Source organism: Diplotaxodon limnothrissa, linkage group LG4 (assembly GCF_057381915.1).
Source record: "Diplotaxodon limnothrissa isolate DT_005_m linkage group LG4, D_limnothrissa_male_GT1.1, whole genome shotgun sequence".
Classification (NCBI taxonomy): domain Eukaryota; kingdom Metazoa; phylum Chordata; class Actinopteri; order Cichliformes; family Cichlidae; genus Diplotaxodon; species Diplotaxodon limnothrissa.
Genome location: NC_140599.1, coordinates 17,044,392 through 17,066,000, shown reverse-complemented (window position 1 = coordinate 17,066,000; position 21,609 = coordinate 17,044,392). Strand labels below are relative to the sequence as shown.

Genomic DNA, 21,609 nt, shown 5'->3' with positions numbered 1-21,609 from the left:
ACAAAATTTGTAATTTATTTTATCAACTTTCCTTCTGACGATGCTGTCTGTGTTGAGCGCTCAGTGGATCTGCGCTCGACAGTGCAGCCTAGGCGGAGTAGTCGAGTGCAGATTCACTGAGCGCAGGGCAAGCTAGCAAGACAGAAGTTAAGCTCTCCTTGCAACAAATTGAACCTCCCCCACCCTCATTCAGATCTGGCATTTGGAACTATTTTGGTTTTCATGTGACGTATGACCCTGAAGGTAAGCGCGTCATGGACAAAAGTAAAACAGTATGTTGGATGTGCCACACAATGCTCAATTACATTGGTGGGAACTAGTGCATTAGCGCAGTTTGCTCGTTAACGTGTTGGCCGTCCAGCCCCACGCACGGGGCGATAGCTCGTTAACGGAGATTTGCCGTATTGTGGCATATATATATATATATATATATATATATATATATATATATATATATATATATATATATGAGTACAAGATCCATAGAGGCTGGGGTCTATCACACCAGGCAAGACCCCAGGTGCAGGCTGTGTAAAGATGCCCCAGAGACAATCCAGCACATAACAGCAGGGTGCAAGATGCTAGCAGGCAAGGCATACATGGAACGCCATAACCAAGTGGCCGGCATAGTGTACAGGAACATCTGTGCCGAGTATAACCTGGAAGTCCCGAGGTCAAAATGGGAGATGCCCCCAAGGGTGGTGGAGAATGACCGAGCTAAGATCCTGTGGGACTTCCAGATACAGACGGACAAAATGGTGGTGGCTAACCAACCGGACATAGTCGTGGTAGACAAACAGAAGAAGACGGCCGTAGTGATCGATGTAGCGGTTCCGAATGACAGCAATATCAGGAAGAAGGAACACGAGAAGCTGGAGAAATACCAAGGGCTCAGAGAAGAGCTCGAGAGTATGTGGAGGGTGAAGGTAATGGTGGTCCCCGTGGTAATCGGAGCACTAGGTGCGGTGACTCCCAAGCTAGGCGAGTGGCTCCAGCAGATCCCGGGAACAACATCGGAGATCTCTGTCCAGAAGAGCGCAGTCCTGGGAACAGCTAAGATACTGCGCAGGACCCTCAAGCTCCCAGGCCTCTGGTAGAGGACCCGAGCTTGAAGGATAAACCGCCCGCAGGGGCGTGCTGGGTTTTTTTTCTTTTTATATATATATATATATATATATATGTGTGTGTGTGTGTGTATGTACATATATGTATGTACATGCCAAGAGTTACCTGAAGATGAAGATAAACAGCATAAGCAGCATGCAGAAGGTGGCCACATTGTCCATCGTCTTCATCAGAACCACAAGCTGCCGCCTCAGCGCAGGCATGAATCTCACCAGCTTAATGACCCTCAAAAGCCTGAATGTCCTCAGCACCGACAGACCACCGTCTGCCTGGCCAATGATCTCACACACACTGGGGGAGCACACGTGTTTAAAAAGGGGTAAAATGAGAATGGCAAAGATGTGGTGAAATTTGTAAAAATGTATGTGGTCATTTCAAAAGAAATATGGGGAAAGGAAGACCAAAATTAATAAGAGTCAAGAGAAATGAGGGGAAATAGATAAGAAAAGATTAGATAAGAGGCTAAGTTAGTCTTTAAAAAACAACATTCAATATTACACACATGAAGATAGAAAATTCTCATTCTGTAAGCACACATAATCCATACTAGGGTGATAAGGAACATACAGTATTCTCAATCAGCCACTCATATCACACACCTGATGATGACGATGATGCCATCAAAGATGTTATACGGATTCCTCAAGTATTCAAAGAAGCCAAAGGCAGTGAGCTTCAGGATCATCTCCAGCGTGAACATGCTGGTGAAGACGATGTTACAGATCTCCAGGACATTGGTCAGCTCCTCAGGCTTGGTGGAAACATCAAAACAAAATCAGAAGAGTGAGGATACAGACCGGTACCTCTTTTGTTGCACCATAAACCTCAAAATAGCTGGACCCAATATTGGAGTCACTGATTTCTCATGCTATTTGAGAGCTATTACAAAAAATGTACCATTAATTTCTTACCCTAAATTTCAACTGTGGAATACTACACGATGTGCACAAGCACCAGTGCCATGTCAGTGGAAAAAAGGTCAGAGTAACAAAACCAATGATGAGAAGGGAAGCGGTTACAGGAGCTCAAGCACTGCAAGTATTTGAAGTTAAAAACAGAGCAGTGCCAAATACACACAAAGAGATAAAAACAGTTAATATTAAACCAGTGCTTTTCAATCACAGCTGCTGTAACAATAGATACGGGAGCCGCTGCCAAACAAAACAACTGCGCTCGTATTACTTTTCTCTGCTTGCGCTGAAAAAGCTGCCAGTCAAACTGTCAGTCACTTGAAGACAGAATTTACCCTTACCTGGCACATAAAATTAACACATACATCTTATCTGAGAGAGGCAACAGTCTGAGATCAAGAGAAGAGGCTGAAAAGTGGGAAAACAAACAGTTTCCTGGCACAGCTGTTTATGTGAAATTGTAAAGGAAAACTCACATCAGGGGGAAAATAAACAGGAAATGAGAAAAGGGATGGAGAGTGTGCATTGCCTGTGTAGCACATGGTGTCAAACACTGGCTGAATAGGAAAGCCTGTTATCTGGAATTGCCAAAGCGACTCATACATATATGAACACGCCACACATATAGCACCCCCCCGCACACCAGTCAATTCCGAGTTTATTTCCATTTCTATGCGCAGACTGGCTTTATGCAAGTGCGCTTTGTGTGCGAGTGGATGTGAGTTATGCGCGATATGGATCAGATGCTTTCTCCGATACCCCCTGTGAATTTTAGTTTCAAAAGCCAGTGGAGAAATAGCCAGCTCGCCCTGCCAAAGTTAGCAAACCATGTCAGGGAAACACACACTCTCACAGCCCTCCCCTCCCCTAATCCGCTTTGTCTCCCAGTCTATCTCTACAACACCCCTAGTTCTCCACGCCTTTTTCTTTCCCTTTTCTGAGTCTCATTATCAGGCAGACACATCTCTTCCCAATCAATATCCTCCTGTCGATCAGAGGGTGAATGAGGGAGAGAGAGAGGGAGAAGGAAAACCAAAAAAAAAATAAAAAAATGGAAGGACTGTTTGAAACTAGATGATGGCATGACAGCTGAGGAGGGGAGATAGATTTGTCGTCAGAGATGAAGAAGAAAGAGCAAGAAAGACCTGCAAAACAGATTTGCTAGTTTCATAGCTTGAAGGTGGCTGTTATGAATTTAAAATTCGAAAAACATGTAAAAAAAAAAAAAGGCTGCAGATCAGCAATAGTATGATATGGATAAATGAACATAGATGGAAACACCCGCCAAAAACAAGTTGGATCGCTTAGCAGCTGCTCTAACCTTGACCTACGCCCATAACTCCCTTACGAGTCTTAAGTGCAAACACAGGATATAAGATTTATTGCTATTGACAGAACCATCACGGCCCTTGACACCACAGTTTAACTCAAACAAAATACCATCATCACTCCCTCCCTGTTGCTTTCTCCTCCTCCTTCCTTCTCCCCCTTCTTCTTGCCCCATTACCTTTCATTCCCTAGCAACGTTTCTCCTCATATTCTCATACCTTTGATCTTCCATGTTACTTTTTTGCCTGTTCCTGCCCTGCATATGTCCCCTGAAAATCCATCCCATGAGACAAGTGTCCTCTCTTGTTACTCGCCTGAAATGTGCCCTCAGTCAGCATGACTGTTTCATGAATATGAATGAATGAGCTACGCCCTCAAGTGTGACTGCGCATGTGTGGCTTCTTTTGAAAACTAATGAATTAGTAAAAATTATTAGTCAAACTTAAATATTTGAACACATAAATCGTCCGCTGTCACATGTGACACCTATCCAGAAGGATTTATTTGAAATCAGACTGTAAATACAGACCTTTTCCCTAAGCCCCTGTGGTGCTGTGGTACAGCAGCTGTGTGGTTAGTCATGTTTTGGGCTTCAGAGTTCTTGTTTAAGAAGAAAACACTGAAGTTAAGACTTCTGCACCACAAAGCCAGCGCACACACCTGTGTAAGTGCTCCTGTCAGTCTTGCAGAGGGAGAAAGACTCAAAAGACAAGGCAAACGAGGCGTCTGCGAGTGTGTGCATGCAAACGCGTGTGGGTCCCTGCATACGTGCCCGCTTTGAAGTGCGCGCACTCACACGCGCGCACAGAATTGCACGGGGAATAGAGCTGAAAACTGCTGTGTAACCGGCATAAGCCTCACGCTTCCTCTCTCGCTTGTCTCCTCCTCTTCTTTTCCCCCGCACAACCCTCGTTTATTTTTAGAGTCTTTAGAGATGAGGGAGAGAGAGAGAGAGAGAGAGAGAGAGAGCGCAACTACCCTGTACGCTGTCAAAGAGTGCGTGGGCGGATGAGAGAGGGAGAAGCGGGGAGACGGAGGATGAAACTGAGGGAGGTAAAAAAGAGTAGGTGAGTAGATGAGACGCTCGGGGTAAGGCGGGAAGGATGGAAGGAAGGGAGACAGCGAGGAACAAAGGAACAAGTGGGGGAAAGTGCAAAGGAAAGGTGCACAGAGGGATTTGTGGGGAGAACAGGGGGAAGGTGAGGTGGAAGTAAAATTAGCAAGGGAGGGAGCATGAAAGACAGACAGAAAACAGAATGGGAGAGAGAATGGAGAAAAAAGAAAAAAGCTGTCTTATGTAACAGCTTGTGAGTCCATGTGTTTCTGTTGGTGCATGCGCAAGAATATAAAAAGATATTTTGTTTATGCGCCTGCACACGGTTTGCAAAAAAAAAACAAAGGATCTGCATTGTGTGTTTGCGTGTGCAACTATTTGTGTTCACGTGTGCGTGCGTATTCTTGGCAGGCTGCTCTCACTCTCGCTTTCAGACACCTGCCTTGTCTGCCTCTGAGGAGGCTTGGCAGGTGTTAAAAGCCAGCTCGGTTATGTCTACTGCTAGGCTAAATGTTTACACCTCGATCATGGAACTGTTAGGCACTGATGCTCCTCCAATCCCGCACTCGTCGCCCTGAATGTCATCTGCCGTAACACTGTTTCCTTCTGCTGATTTGCTGGGGCGGGAGAAATGATTACGGTAACACACTGTATTGATACTGTCACTCTCAAACACTCCAAAACAATCACTCTCTTTGGTGGCTCATGGCTTTTGGAATCGGTTCAGACATAAGTAATGGCGAGGTTCATAATAAAAAGAGAGTCCTTAAAACAGAAGATGGGTCAAAAACTAAAACAAACAAACAAACAAAAACCTCTCACCACTCAGTGTGGATTTTTTCATGACCTGATGTGAAAGGTGGAAGTGCTGCATGAACTTGAGTGAGGTGAAGATGAAGGAGGTCTCTTAATCGAAGCTGATCTTACCTGGTTGTGATGCTCGATGCCCATACTGATGGTGTTAATGAGAATAGCAATCATAATGCCCCTGCTGAAGTACTTGCTCTCCACAATGCCCCAAAGTTTCCTCCTCATACCATTCCAGAGGTCCTTACAATGTCCAAAGCACGTCCTTTTCCGCTTCCTCTCTCCATCTCCCCTCTCCTCCAAGTGGTTCTCCTCTTTGCTCGTCTCCTTAACCGCATCCTCTTCATTTTCCTCACCATTGGCGGAATCTCCCACAGCCCTCACTCCCTCCTTCAACGATAACGCACATATAGGGCAGTCCTCGGGATTTTGAGGGACAGACAGACTGATGGAATTGGCTAGTGGCTGAGAGTCATGGTCTTGCTTGTTTTGGTGGGGGCAGTGGAACGCTACAGAAACAGAGTGACAGGGGAAAAAAAAGATGTGGATACAGTCTCAAATACAGAACTTTTTTGTGTTTTTTTAACCAAGTATACAAAAGAAGTTCAGGAGATTTATTATCTAAGAAATGCACGATCCAATCGGGCCATCATCATGTTTTGAAAAACCTAAAATTCAGCTCTTGCTCTTATGTAATTGTACATCTTATCTGAAATAGAACTGCCAAATGTTACATAAATAAGAATATTCTCATTGTTATTTTCTGAAACCCTCCTACTCACATCTCGGATGCCTCAAATGATGCCGTTCTCCGTTCACATTGCCTCCACCCCGCCTGTTACCCCTGCCTCCACCAGCCGGCGGGGGCTTGCCCCTCAGCGTGTAATAGAGAGCTGCCGATCTCCTCTTAGCCTTGCGGAGGACATGGCAGACCAGCTGGAAGATCTCTTCGTAGCAGTCTCCAGGCTCGGCCATGCTGGCCAAGGTGGAGGAGGACAGGCACTGCGCCCTTTGCTCCTGCATCAGCTGGTGCTCCCGCTGTTTGGTTTCTGAGAACTGGGTGGCGATAACCACTAGGCACAGGTTGATCATGAAGAATGAACCGATCTGGAGACGCAGAGGCAAAAAAGTTGACCCCGTGAGATTAAACCCAGTGCGACGGAAGACAAACTCCTGCAGGCATGTCAAAGTTTATTGTTTTGTTGTAAAAGCTCATAAATCAATGTTTGACAAAATTAACTAAAACAAAAACGCACAGATACGCCGCCTTATTTGAATAATCAGCCCATGGCTAAAGCAGATGTTGCTCATTTAGGAAACATGAAAAATGTGAAGAATTGTGGTCTTTCTTCAGTGGTAAATACACACTTGCCTATTCTAATACTGTGCTCTGTTCCTCCTTTAGAAATGGTAGCGCACATGCTAAAGGTCTCTGAAGGCTGGCTTCCCACCAAACCGAGACTGATTGGAGCAGACAGACAGAGCCAACACATGCCCAAAGCACAGTTCAGCGTCTGGCAATCTCTCTTTCTCTCCTTCTCTTTTTATTCTCTGACTCGACTTAATGCTCCCTCCCCTCCGTGCACTCAACATTAATTTTTACTTTTCTCACGCCTTTGCTTGACAAGCATTCCCTAACCACTCTCTCTCACTGCTTTCTTTCTTTACACTGTTTTTCACAAAATAAGTTTGATTTTCTTATCATGAGTTAAAGTAAGGTTTGGCAGCAGAGAGGTGATGAGGTTACCCGTGAACAGTACATGCTGACTGACCCTTTTAGTGGCAGTAATGGGAATCACTATGGGACTGCTGAAACTGCCTTTATTGGTGTGCTCTGAGCAGGTTACAGACCAATGAATAGATCAATACTGGATAATGGTGAACAACTAAAAAAAGAACAGACTGCAGGATGGATAGAGCAGCTTTTACCAGTGTTTCAGTTTTGTGCATCAAAAATCTGAAGTTGTATCTCTCTGCTTCAGTGATATAAATACATGTTGAGTACATACATAGGCATACTGCACATACATATCTATAAAACTATGCATTTTGAGATGTGATGCTTAATAAATCATTCACAGATATAAAATCCAAACCTAGTGACATTCCACTTTTAGACTTTCATCCAAATTGATCAAAGATGCAAAGGAAAGGTGAAGGAGAGAGCGAGGAAGCCGGAGGGAATGAAATAAAGCGGCTGCAGAGATATTTACAAAGAGAAAAAGAGAGAGGAAACATAGATGGGAGGTGTGTGAGAGGAGGAGAGATACCCATCTGTGGCCTGTGGGTCAAAGCAGGTCTGCAGGTGTGTGGGGCTTTGATTTCCCTCCAGGTTTGCATCTGCGTGTGTGTGTCTATTCTGTGATTCTGATCAGTAGACAGCTTTACGCATAATGAGCGAGGGCAGCCCAATATCACGCATTCAGACCATCACTGCATTATGCATGCATGCAAGCTCACACACACACACATACACACTCAAACACATACATATTCACATAGACAAAAGCATGTGTGATCACACACACGTCACCACTTAGATGGGCTTAGCTTATAACAGATTGCATATACAGCTGTAGGCAGAAGTTTGCACACACTCATCCTGGGCATGAATGTCATGATAATTTGGATCTTTTAATGATTTCTTTGAATGATTTCTGCTCTTTTTTGCAGAATGGAAGAACTTTAAAAAACTAGAATTGGGTGCACAAGTTTGAATTTATTTTAGATTTTTTCTAATACACATGGGGTCCTCGACACCTCGACTTCATGCTTTTGGTAGTAATCAAGAAGAGTCTGGCATAGTTAAGGTTGGATATTAGACCACTCTTCTTGGCAGGATTGAAAGAGTTCATTTGAACTGGTTGGTTTACTGGTATTAATCAATCTTGGACAAATTTTCATTACTGTTGAGGTTGGAGCTTTGGAAAGAACATTTCAGAAGCTCTTTTGTTTGCCTTCCTTATCCATCTGTTTTACTGCATCTATGTGATCATTCTCCTGTTGGAACATCCTGTGTGTACACACCTGGGTACAAATTGTAATTGTGTAGCTGTGGATTTAAGGTTAAGTTAAAAAGATTGAAGGTAATCCACTGATCCAATTTGTACAATGTATCAGTACCACTGACAGCTAAACATGATGTTACCACCACCATGCTAGTCGGTTGGTACGGTCTTCTTAGGTTTGAATACTTCACCATACTTCTCCAAAATTGTCAGTGTGGCTAAATTGCTCAATCTTTGCCTCATGTTATCATAAAACTTTTCTCTAGAAGGAATTTGTCTTATCTATGTGGGTAGCTGAAATGTCAGTCAAGCTAGAACATGTTGATTTTGGAGCAGGGCCTTTGTTCTTGGTCAGCACCCTCTCAGTCCATGATTATGTAAAGGTTCCTTAAATGTTGACAGTAATGCTGGTGTTCTAGCAGTTTCTAGTTCATGGCAGGTTTGAGCCTTGGTGGGTTGGTCCTGAACATCTTAATATATTTTGTCTCATCAGAGGGTGACAGGTTTGGTCTTATTCCAGACTTTGTGAAAGTGGTGACACATTTGAATAACTTGTACTTATTGAAACATGTTAAAACTGATGATCTTGGACTCTGTTGTTGTTTGGAAATGTATGTAACTACAACTGTATGCGCTCCTATGCTGGATTCATCACATATATATTGGTAAGACTTTTTTCATATACACACAGGTAACTGCCTAATAAATGCCCTCTCGGGAGTGATTAGCTCTTATACACTTACTCCCCCTCAGTTCACTCTGATATAGCTACTTTGGGTTCCACACTTGACAGTATATCAAGTTTCAAACAGACAAAGATGAGACTGTGTGATTGACACTGTGGAGGTTAAACTTCTTTTTGTCTCTCAGTTTTGTACCCCAAACCACACACTTACATGACTGATTAACAGACTTTAAAGCGCGGGGTGCTACAACGTCATAATGACACAACAGACGGAGAGATGGGGTGGATGAGGGAGTGAGAGTTTGATGAGTAAAAGGCAGTAAATGGAAGGACTACAAAGGAAAAGAATGAAAGCATTCAAGGTGACCCTGACTGTGTGTAGAGCACAATAAGGGCCCATGGAAGTGTGTGGCTGAAAACTTCTCATGGTGTCAGCAATGCTTCCACGGCATCACTTAAAAACGTTGGGTGGCTGCCAAACAGAATGGAGCTTTGCAAGGAAGCTCAAAAGGAGCAACACATTTGCGTCAGTTAGTTACACCAAAACTATTTGGGCATTTGCACCACAAAGGGAGCAGTCTGTCTAGAGCAGTTAGACGATATCTCTTAATCTCTGTAGCTCTTATACTGAACCCGAAAACAAAGGAGCTTGTTTTGTTTGGTCAGTTCTTAGTGCCAGATTGCAGCAGTTTGGGCATGAACTCTGACTGCAAATCAGTGCGATGATGTAATCATCTGTTGGCCCTTAATGTAATTGGAACAAGAGGGGTACGTGATATGAGACTCTAGACAGTGGGTTAGTACAAACCAGGAAAAAGCGATTATGCTGTAATGTGACACCACATCCATATCTCGCAAAAAGGTGATTCTTGCACTGACAATGCTAGCCTGAGGTCTCATCTGCCACAGTGGATGGACTTTAGTCAGCAATCACATCAGCAATAACAAAGAATTGGACGCAGGATTAAAATTCATATACCCCCAAAACATTTCCCTTCCCTCTGATTATACATCTTTTTACATGTACAGCAAGTGTTATAAGATCTTTCTCATAGTAACATTTTTTAACGATTGAAACTGCTCTTCTACTCACGCCTGGAACTCAAAGTGCATACTATACGCATCAATAACCCATTCACAAACATCTGACTACATCAGGTTTAACTCAGGTTTCAGCATCTTGCCCAAAGAAACAGGTCAGAAGAGCCAGGGATTGAACCATCAACCTTCCACTTAGCAGAAGACTTCCATTACTTTTAGAAAGTATCAGCACTACAAAGTTTCTCATCTCCTTTCTTCTGCCATGTTATCTTCCTGATCTTATTTTGTCTTTCTTTTACTGTTCACCTGCTGATGGGAAAGTGTAAAATCTGTGACTTCTGTGGCACTGTCTATTGTACTGACACAGTGGGAATGAACAGAGTTTACAGGCAGTCAAAAGCATGTGAATGCAGCACAAACAATCCAACCCTCATTGTGTTGCTGACACTGTATTTCCCATATAACCTTTGCACAGAGCATGCACATGATAACTTTTCCCTTTCGGCACTTGATTTTTTGTGTGTTTTTCAGCAGTCCATCAACTTGTACTTGTTTTTTTACTTGCATTTTTCTACTTCTCACTCAAAAACAGTTCAATTAATCACTCAGAGGGTGTTTACTGACATATAAATGTAGCAATATACTCACACTAGGAGGCAATAGTTTGTGTTTTTCTATAGTTTATCCAAACGTTTATAATAATTAAACATGTGATACACTGGAATGTTAGTAGAAAGTACTTACAATGATGAGTAAGATGAAGTAGATGAAGTTGTAGAAGGAGTGGGCATCCATAACATAATACATTATCTCAACCCAGCCCTCTAGAGTGATCACCTAGGAGGAAAGATTTGACTCAAAGTTAACATTTGCAATTTGTGCTCCAGGGTTTGCTTAGCATTATATAATTTTTTTAAAAGACTTACTTTGCCACATATTTATCTACTAGTGAAGGACAGTTTTTTATCACCTTGAAACTCCTCTACATAAATAAATACATATATAAAACCAGCAATAAAAAATAACATGGAGTTAAGAAAAATAAGTAATAGGAAAACTAAGGAAAATAGACAAGTAAATGCAAAAAAAGAATGCAGATATCTAATTAAAAACAAATAAATGAACAAAAGAACACTGAATCATCAGCACCAAATAACCACATTCCAAAAAGAAGGTTATTATTACTACTCATTACCCTTAGCACGCAAACCTACCTGGAAAATTACAATCCAGGCGTAAACAATGTTGTCAAAGTTGATGGCACCTTTGTGGGGGTTAGTACTCCCAGTGTGGCACCGAGTGTAATATTGGTTCCAGTTTATGCATAGCCCTATTGCTTCACCAGCACCACTACTGTTAGCCAGAGGCTCAGGACTCAGGCCCAGCGCCTGTCTGTGGAGAGCGTCCTCCTTATCCAGGCAGCATATGCGTCCTCCTTCGCGTCTCGCTGGCACGTCAGTACATGACATTATGCCATTATCGGAAGCCAGGGAGCAGATGAAGGGTCGTTCATCATCTTCCTCTGGCCGGTAGTATGGCGCAGGCAGGGTCATACCTGATGGGCTGGAGAAAGAACAAATAATAACGAAGGTAAGATGTTCATGGTATTTTATCCCAATACATAAAATTGTACATGAACTTAAATGAAGTATTTTACTTACTTCATTTAAGGAGCACTGTACCAAGAGGTGGGCGGGGGGGGGGGGGGGGGGGTATGAGTGATGACTTAAGGCAAGCATGCTATCACAGGAAATACTCCCTTGCTTTCCTTCTCTCTACTGCACACAGTCACAAATATATACACACATGGCTGTGTCTTTTGACTAATTTCTTTCCAGTTCAGACAAAAAAAGCTTACAACCTTGGATGATTGGATTAATAAGAGCTTTAGGTGATATGTACAGTGTATCTATAGAGGCCACACCTGGCAGACACCTAGCAGACAGTGCTTGAAGCTGCTGCAGTAGACCAAAGCTGTGCTGACAGGTGTGGTAGGGAGGGTTAGAACATGTGTTGCCAGGATATTACCAAAAGAAATGATGTTAGGAATTACATAATATCCTTTTTTTGTGCATAATTTTGGAGAAGTGTGCGAAAAATTGTCCTTTCACCTTTAGTTTTCCAGCAGAAGTGGTTATTAACTGTTTGTTAGCTGCTACTGGATTTCACTGGCATGAATACAGAAACCAGATAATGACAATTAACTTTGTTTGCTTTTTATTTATTGGGTTTGCAGTTTGAGTAGTTACTAAATCCTTACAGCAGTATCTGTGTTTTCTGTTTTTATTGCGATTTCTCCTGTTTGGTGGAGTAGGGGTGGCTGATGTAGCTAAAATAAGGATACAAAAGATGATTCACAGTATTAGCATATGTTTTTCACCCAACAAACTCAAGACAAAGCATGATACACAAATAGTTTTAAAATGATATAATAGTTTATATAAGGCGAGCATCCTTGCTTTATTTTACAAAAATAAAATGACAAAGCTGTTTTTCTCCATAACAGGAAACAGTGATAATCTTCAATTCAGTTCTGCTGTTGTTTGAGAAATCATGGAGGATGCACTTTAACAATTCTCTGCTGAACTATCAACACAAACATTTTGAGGACTAAACATTTTATATATTTGAAGACTTGTGATTCAAAAGCCTGTAAACATCAGAAATGAGAGGACGATATATATATAAAAAGATCTCAGTGCATTTTGCTTCATGCCCTGCAAAATTAGACAAAGCACCTTTTCCAAGACATTGTTTTTGCCACTTGCCTTTTCACTACAGTATGTCTACCAATCACAGCACTACCAATCAGAAGGTACAAATCACATCATGAGATAATTAAACAGGCGAAGTGCCATTTATCAGTTTTGGAGACTGTGATCATAATATTTGCCACCTTCAGGTGCTATTTTGCATCTTTACTTACTTGAAATGACACCAGTACACTCATTTTGAAGCTATTTAATTTTGGTTCCACATTTTTATTCTTTTTTATTGACACAGCATATCATGTTATATCCATCCTACATTTGTCTTTATTTATTTTGAGCACAGTGTAGTTACAAAAGTATGAATTTACTTAAACCTTACATACTGTTTGGATCTAATTTGACATATTTTGGCATGTGACAGCAGTAAAAATTCTGTTAGCCTGAACTTAAAATACTTTTGTACAGGTGCTCAAAATTTCTGAACAGTAAGGTTGTTCCAGGTGGTTTTAGGAAATCTTAAAACTGTACAAGCCATGATGATGTGTATAATTGATGGGACAGTGGTGACACAGTGCAAGGGGGAAATTGACACTGTCACGAGAAGTGTCTGTGTTATCGCCACATTCACTCAGGTTCCCACAGAGACAGGCGCCTGGTGGTCTCTGAACGATCCTGATGGTATCTTGAAACAGCGAAACAGCAAATCTCCTTTCACATACTATATGACAATGGCACCGCTGCTCTCTGAAACCCATTATATCCTACAGTTTAAACTGCATCGTTTGCTGCTGCGTAGCAAATAGCAACACAAGTAGAGCCATCCCCATCTGGGGAGCACTCACATGTGCAGCGACCGTGGCGCGCTGAGACATATATTCTCACAACCAACAGAAATGAACAACAAGAGAGAAATGTACACATAAATATAGTAAGGAAAAAGACCATGAACAGGTGCAAAGATGTCACAGTACATCTGCAGCGCAGCAGTCAGTGGTATATAAATTTCAAGGCCATTCACTTAACTTAGTGGTCAGCTGCCTTTTATGTGAATGAGCCACATCGAGGCGACTATATGAGAGATCACAGGTTCTGCACGTAATGCGAACTAACATTCATTCATAAGCTCACACTCTAATCTTGGCCAAGGACACTTTTACATGCAAACAATATTTTATGTCTTTAATGGTTATACATGGTTATTTAAAACAAATAAAAAATTTTTTTCCTTTTTTGATATTTTCATTAAATCTAGGCTTCATATCATGGGTGAAACAGGATATTACCATTGTGTGAATAGTAGAGTTTTATTCCTGCTTTCTGAAGCATTAAGTATTAAGCATTCATTGATTATGCACCATATGTGCTTCCAATGCAGACCTGCAGTTCAAAATTTGGTATAGACAGTTTTTATGAAGGAGTTTCTGGAACTTGTTCAAAATTAACCTGGCTTGACTGTTATATAATAATGAAACTCCATGTTTGAAGTTAAGACAGTTGATTCAGTGACTAATTTACTGAACCTGAACATGGGAGCTTTGAAAAAAGGGTTATTTAAAACAAAACATGCCAAAACAACCCTTTTTAATTTGTCAATATTCATTTTGTTTTCATAAAAAACAGAAATAACATAATTTCAGTAATATTCTCCTGCCACTACACTTTTATGGTGACAGCACAAAACTCAGTTTGTTTGCAGATATTACAGAAAGTTGTACAAATATCATTAAAAAAAAGAAACCTGAGTTTTCCTTTATTTTATACTGAAATAAGATCCAAATATCTTAGCAGGGTAGCATTAACCTTATTCCACGGCTCTCTGGATAAATAATTGGTCTGGTCTTGACAAAGCAAAAATAACAAGTGAGGTTTGCTATTTGAAGCAGAGACAGCTCTGCACTGTTGCCCTGACTACCTTGCTAAAAACAGGGACCTCATTTGACCAGGGCTGTGATAGGTGGAGATAATCATGCATCACTTTCTCAGATGCTCAGATGTTTTTAGAAATAGGATTTTAATGAGTGCAAAGAAGTCATGGAAGGGGAGCTCTGAAACGAATGTGTCCACTTACTGTTTGTTGTATGAATAGTAGCTTGTATTGTTGTCACCTTGTGTGTGTGTGTCATCATGGCAAAATGTGGTACTGAAGGCACCTATTGAAGCAGGAGCTGCCTAAAAAAAGCAGTACTTTGGTGGGTGTTTATATCTGCTTGTCTGTCTGTTTGCCAACATGACAGAATCACAACTATGCAGCCATCAAATATGTAGGAGTTAAAAAAGGGTTTTGGCAACAATGTAGTAATGATTACTTAGTACTTGTTGGCTGAAATGTCATCACGTTGACAGGCATTGCAGCTTATGTAATCCTATCTCTGTTTTTATCTAGAGAGCAGGATCGCTGCTCTTTCATTTTGTATTGATTAAGATTGCTTTTGGATGTCCTGATAGAACCAGCTGTATAATTAGTAGTCCGAGACAGAGGCAACAAAGAAGACAATTAGACTGCGTGGCAAGTATCTGCTCATGCATGTACAATTATTACACATGTAAACTACATGCGCCATTACCCCCTGGAAAGCGACTCTAATGAGTAGGAGAGTGTTATCTTTGGTTTCTGTCAGACTTAATGGTATTATTTCAAAATTGTGACTCTTCGATTGTCACCATCTGAAGCACCTGATCATTTCCTAACGTGTTTATCATACTTGTTATGAAAAAGCATGCCAAATCTTCCCAAGTGGCTTAATTTAAATAAAATCTTGGCCGTCAATTCAGTTTTGCATGAATGTGGTTATTTTAAAAACAAGTGCCAAAAAAGAGGAAAAATAACTTGTTAATTTCAATCAAATGACTAAAAGCAGAAAACCAGGGAATGCACCTGAAAGAGAGCGGATAATCATCCAGTTTAAAATATAGGTAGGTTGAAAAAGCATTAACACACTCAGGTTTTGCAGTTGCATGTGTTTTGACTTGGCTGTGGAGTAATTGAGGGCAGGGTGTGGACGCTCATGCAAAGGTCTGGGTCTGAGAAGGATAAAAATAGTCCCTTTCCATCAGCAGATCAATTACTGAACAAACACATTCACTGCCTCCCGACCTATACCGTTTACTCGCTGCTCCGTCTATATGCGTCACTTCAGTTTCCCTTTTTGCTTCTCGCATTTTACTCTTCTAACAGGAAAAGGTTAGCTAAACACCAACTGCATGCAATGCAGTCACAGTTGTTTTCTCACATGCAACCAGAGCATGCTATATGCACTGAGTGAAACCTTGCCATACGACCTTTCATTGTCATTTTTCTGCCAGTAATTTATCTGCTTTATTTGAAAAGGAATACTACTGGCATTTCTATAAATTCACCGGGTGGTTAAACAATGTGGAAAACATTGGTTAATAATAAGGAAATATGGAAAATTCCTTCTTTTCAAAATCATGCTGTATTTTTCCTGATTTCTTTTCCATCTTCACAAGCTCTTTATGCTGTTTATTTCTTGTTTTTATGGTTTCTTTCTCAATTTTTTGTATTTTCCCTCTGCCCTTCCTATAATCCTTTCTTCTCCCTTTAACAATCCCCTATTTCCCAATCCTCTCTCATTTCTCTCATCCTGCTCTCTCCTCCTCAATAGCAAGACAGATACTACTGACATATATGGCGGCCGAATATCTCCTTTTAACCCCACCACAAACCACACACACGTGCACACGGCACACGCGTGATCAATAGAAACAGTGGCCTTCCCACTGAGAGTCGCTTACAAACCATGCATTGATTGGGTGGCACAACAAAGTTTTAACTTATGCGCTGACACAGTGGCTTACAGTACCAGTAGAGTTAATACTCCACAACTGGGGGAAAGGGACTTACAACAGAGGACATAGAGGACAGAATGGAAAGAGTTTGTCAAAGTAATTCAAATAGGTGTGTTGCTAACTGGATAAATACTTGAAAGCAAGAAAAGGAAGAAAAAGACACAGAGCACTGTCAGAGTAGTGAGGCATGAATGAAGTGTGTTACCCCCTGCTGGTGACTTTGCACAGCGTGGCACATGAAAACACGTGCCAAGATTGTATGAATAAAGCAAAACAAATCACAAAGAAATGTTGAAATCAAAAGAGAAAAGGAGCAAAACAGTAAACTGAATGCTGCACTTGACTGCCCACTTCATTATAACCTCTCAAAGAATTAATATCAGACCTTTATTTAGCATAATAGTCCTTAAGCGCTAACACACTAAGACCTTTCTAATTAAACACTCAAGCACTCTGATCAACCTGAATAATATGTTAATACACCACTCTAAAAAAATATGCAAAATAATAGTTTGGTTTAAAAATAAGCAACACTCTGACTGCTAAAAATCTGCTGTTGCATAATCAGCAAATGTGTGGGAGTCAAGTGTGTACTGGCAAGTACAGCCATGGTAAAAGAAAATACACCCTTTGCCAATTCCAAAGTATTACATATCAGGAAATAATGAAAAATGATCTAGTTCTTACCAGATCTTAAATTTAGGCAAATGCGACATGAGATGAACATTAACATACTTATTTAACAAAACTTAAGCCAAGTGTGAAAAATGATGTACAACCCATTATTAAAGCTTGTAGAACAACTTTGAGTAGCAATAGCGCCAAGTAATTTTTCTCTTTATGATTTTATCACTCTGTCACATTGTTGTGGAATATTTTCAGGCCCATTTTTCTTTACGATGTTTTGATTCATTGAAGTTTGACTGGTCCAGTGCAACAACTTGATTCTTTTCTCTTTCAGCCATTCTGTCAGAGGGTTGCTGCTATGCTCAGGATCACTGTCATTTAGCTTTAGCTGTCAGACAGATGGCCTCATATTTGACCCTAGAATACTTTACTTGCTTAATGTCATGAGGTGTCTGTATTGATATCATTTAATCAAACATGGTGCTGTGTGTATATGTTATGGCCAAACATCTCCACTTTAATCTTGTCTTATCAAACTTCTGTTTTTATAGAGTTCACAGTTGTTGATGATCAGTTAATCAAGTGAGACATGCCACTGGTAAATACTGTGCCATCATAACAAGAGACAATACAAAGAGACTCCATCTGGTATACATGACTTATCCCTTTAAGACCTACCATTGAACCAAGTCCGCCAGAGCTTATATTTATATTTTTAGATGCTGTAGTACCATTTTTGAGATATTTTAAGTTGCTATACATCAATACAACCATTATATCCCAAATTATAATAATATGTATGCATTAAGTCCATAGTAACTACATAAATTGCAAAAAAGTGCAATAAACTATAAAAAATTGAAACATTTCTAGTTAGAGAAATTTTAGAGGCTTATCCCTCAAAACTGTAAATGCAAAAAAGTTGCACAAAATAGTTTCCAACCACAGGAAATTTATTTTGAGTGTCTTCATAGTTTTATTGTTAAGATACACCAATTTTTATGTACTGCAGGAAATGCAAATTTGCAAAAAAACAGCATGTGCATCAAAATAAACTATTTCCAAAAGTGTAATTTGAGTTCTAAGCATCCCAGAAACTATACAGAAAGGCATAAACTCAAACATTAATTTAAAAAACACCAGCATATCTTTGTAAATGCCCTTGTTCTGATATCAAACGTTTTTAAGGTAGACTGTTTTCTTGGGTTTGGTAAATGTTTAAATATGCAATTGTAACTCTCTGGTGCCACCTTAAAACCTGTAGTCTGTAATAGGACATGATGTCGTCGGTAAACAGGAAGTAAGTCTGTGAATTAAGGAGAAGGCATGTGCCGCATGGTGGCCTTAGCCAGATAAATCCAGTGGCATCCACATACATCCAATGCCTTTGGTATGTGGGTATGTATAGACTTGTTTTATATTTTATGTGCATGTATAGACCACTTTATTTCAAGTAAGTTCATTTTTCTGTAAGTTTAATGATAAAACCAATCTTATGCAGTTTACGCTAGCAATCGCTTATGGAGCTAGTTAAAGGGGAACGACAAACAAATTGGAGGCATTCATTATAGCAAGACTTGTTAAAATCATAATTTGATGTTTGTATTTGACTTAAAAAGGGAAGTAATTCATATGAACATTGCATGTTGACATATTAAAAAACTGGGTTAATATATTTTTTCAATGCTATATATGTACATGGTGAATAAGTACAGTGATTATGCCTTGTACTGTTTGTTACAGTTTCACCTTTCCCTGTGTCAATAAACCTGTGAACCGGGAATCGTGTCATCAGAGTCTTGATGTGGGGAAGGAGTTTAGCTGACTGCCCAACCATAGCAGAGGCAGTACAGCCCTATAGGAAAAAACTACATTTTCCGTGAAAGTGACGTCACTTCCGGTTTCGGGCAGGTACTGGTGGACATCAGATAGATCGTGCTGACGTTTATTCCAATGTAGGAAAGATCGGCAAAGCGTCTTTTTTGGAATATTATGTTTTTGTTGCTGCAAATGCTTTTTTCGCAATTTTTGCAAAGCCATATGTGGAAGGAAACCATGACCTAGGACAAGCTGAATGGATAAGACGGAAGTACAACTCCTCCGGTTTCATATGCAAAAAAATTATTGTGCTAGTTCATGTGGTTGCAATTCTACTGGGCTTTAAAAATAATTATGCAAAACGGAGTGTGCCCGCTCCGACCGGCCATAAAGGGTTATATATTGTATACCTTAGAACACACACATCAGAAGTGTGTACCTAATACGCTGATGCCAGCATAAAAGAGGAAACCAAGAAAATGAAATCAAACACTGCTGATCACTGGTAAATGTCACTCACACAGCCATAGACACAGTGGGAGATGCTGTCATACAGGGTCATGAATATTGAGGCATGCAGCTGGGACCTAATCACCTTCTCAGCGGCAAAGTGGGACAACTACTGTTACAGTTGTTTCCTAACTTGAAAGCAAAATGACTGTAGGAAAGATTTATGATAATGTATATAGTAAATTTAAAATTTCATTTATCTTGTATGAAAGCCATGAAATTGGGATTATTTTGCTAGTATGCGTGAAATGGATTTTTCACAAGCATCACTTGAAAGTAGAAAGCAATGCGGTTTGATGCTGGGCCAAATCACTGTCATATCTGTCAATAAGCACAGTCCAGTTTCTTCACACTATACACACACAACCGTAAACACATGCAGATGCACAATTTAACTCACACAGTGAAGTTTTCCTCAGGGTAGCAACGGTTTCTCAGGAGCCCCGCCCACAGCTGCACCCCGATGATCCCGAAGATGAAGAAGACGAAGAAGCACAGCAAAAGCACATTTCCCAGCATGGGTAGAGTGTCTAGCAGCAGGTTCACCAGGATACGCATACCTATGTAAAGCAGGAGAAGAATTAACCAGTAACAGATTATCACAGTCTTGCAGCACTTGTTAAAAAGGCATTCTATTCTTTGTATGGATGGTACTTTGCATTGATAATCATCTGAAATGAAAAAGAAAAGATACCCTTTGTCAATTCTAAGGGTTTACATATCACAACATAAAAATAATGTTCTAAAATTATTAAAATCCGAACTCAGATAAATAACTGTGCATAACATACTAGAGCAGGTCATTTTTTAGTTACCAAAAAGTAAACCAAAGTCCAGAAGGAGCGTGTGAAAACTGCACATCCCATCTTTAAATAGCTCATGAAAGTAATTTTAGTTTTTCTGTGTGAGTTCTTTACAACGTTGCTTCCGCTGATTGAGGTTACCGGCACAGATGCAGCCTTGCAAACCTAAGCTGTGCTGCATTTCTTTTTAGAGAGAAGAAGCTTTCTTCTACCAGCCCTTCCAAGCAAGCCATACTGGTTCAGGCTTTTTCTAATTATACTGTTGTGAACTTTAACATTTAACATGCCAACTGTGACCTGCAGAGCCTGAGATGTACGATTTTAGCAAATTCCCTGAGCATTGCATGACCTTGAGGCCAGACCATTTGACCATTTTTCTCTAAGATCGTTGCAGATCTTTCCTCCTTTGCTTTCACACACCTAAATCCTCCAAACCAAACTGCCAAAACTTCTACTTTCATTGAGCTGCTCACACTAATGATCAGTTAATCAAATGCATTTGGCTTAATTACCCTTTTAATGGTAAGTGTTTTTCCACACACTGCTTCTGCATTTTGGAATTACTGCATGTTTTTTTTTTTTAAACTAAATAATGATATGTTGCAATATGCATGCACTGTCATCCATCTGAAGTTTTATTTTTCTAATGTTAAGATCTAGTAATATTTTTATTATGCTATTATATGCAAAACATCATAATTTAATTGGAGATTACACATCAGAATTACAGGAGCAGCACCACGACTCCAAACACGCTCCTTCCGGTTCTTATCTATATATGTTCCCCCAGTTCTACAAGCTTTTCATTCTCATTTATGTGCCTCACCCTGCCTCCCCATTTCAATTCTTTAACTCCTTCACTTCTATTTAGTACATGTGGATCTGTCAGGCCCGGGAGCCGCTGCCACTCCCCTTCCCCAAACCGCTGCTCAATTCACATCCAAGCCATTCACCTTTACCTACTTAAACGTTGCCAAACATAAAACGAGGATGTGGGTCCAGCTAGTGAAAGATGGTACACTTCCTTTCACACATGACTTTAAATTTTGACTTGTAAATGCAACTAATGAACTTAATTCTAGGCACTATGTCTTAAATGATGTCCTAAAGAAAATATTACATGTTACATGTCTTTCTTTGTGATCCTTTTGCAGTTTTTCATGGTTTTACATGGTTTGTAACCGGAGTCTGTCATGTATTTGTTTTTAAATGTCTGTGTTTCACAAATATATCGTATAATAAACACTTCATTGCAGATATATTTATACCTTTACAAATCTTTGGAAGTAATTCAATAATAAATATATATATAATTTCCACACATTGATGCTTAAAGCATTGTTTTCTTACACATTTGGACATTTAAGTCAGAT

The 21,609-nt window shown here is 40.3% G+C and overlaps 1 protein-coding gene across 1 annotated transcript in view; it reads right to left on the bottom strand.

Moving 5' to 3' along the window:
- LOC146633542 (voltage-dependent T-type calcium channel subunit alpha-1I-like) overlaps positions 1-21,609 on the bottom strand; it is a 205,034-nt gene that overhangs the window by 54,238 nt on the left and 129,187 nt on the right. The window contains exons 5-11 of the mRNA XM_085351531.1: positions 19,834-19,993; positions 11,175-11,523; positions 10,705-10,797; positions 6,009-6,333; positions 5,347-5,735; positions 1,725-1,876; positions 1,231-1,416 (exon numbers count right to left, since the gene is read on the bottom strand). Coding sequence (XP_085207657.1) covers positions 1,231-1,416; positions 1,725-1,876; positions 5,347-5,735; positions 6,009-6,333; positions 10,705-10,797; positions 11,175-11,523; positions 19,834-19,993 — 1,654 coding nt within the window. The remainder of the gene's footprint in view (positions 1-1,230; positions 1,417-1,724; positions 1,877-5,346; positions 5,736-6,008; positions 6,334-10,704; positions 10,798-11,174; positions 11,524-19,833; positions 19,994-21,609) is intronic.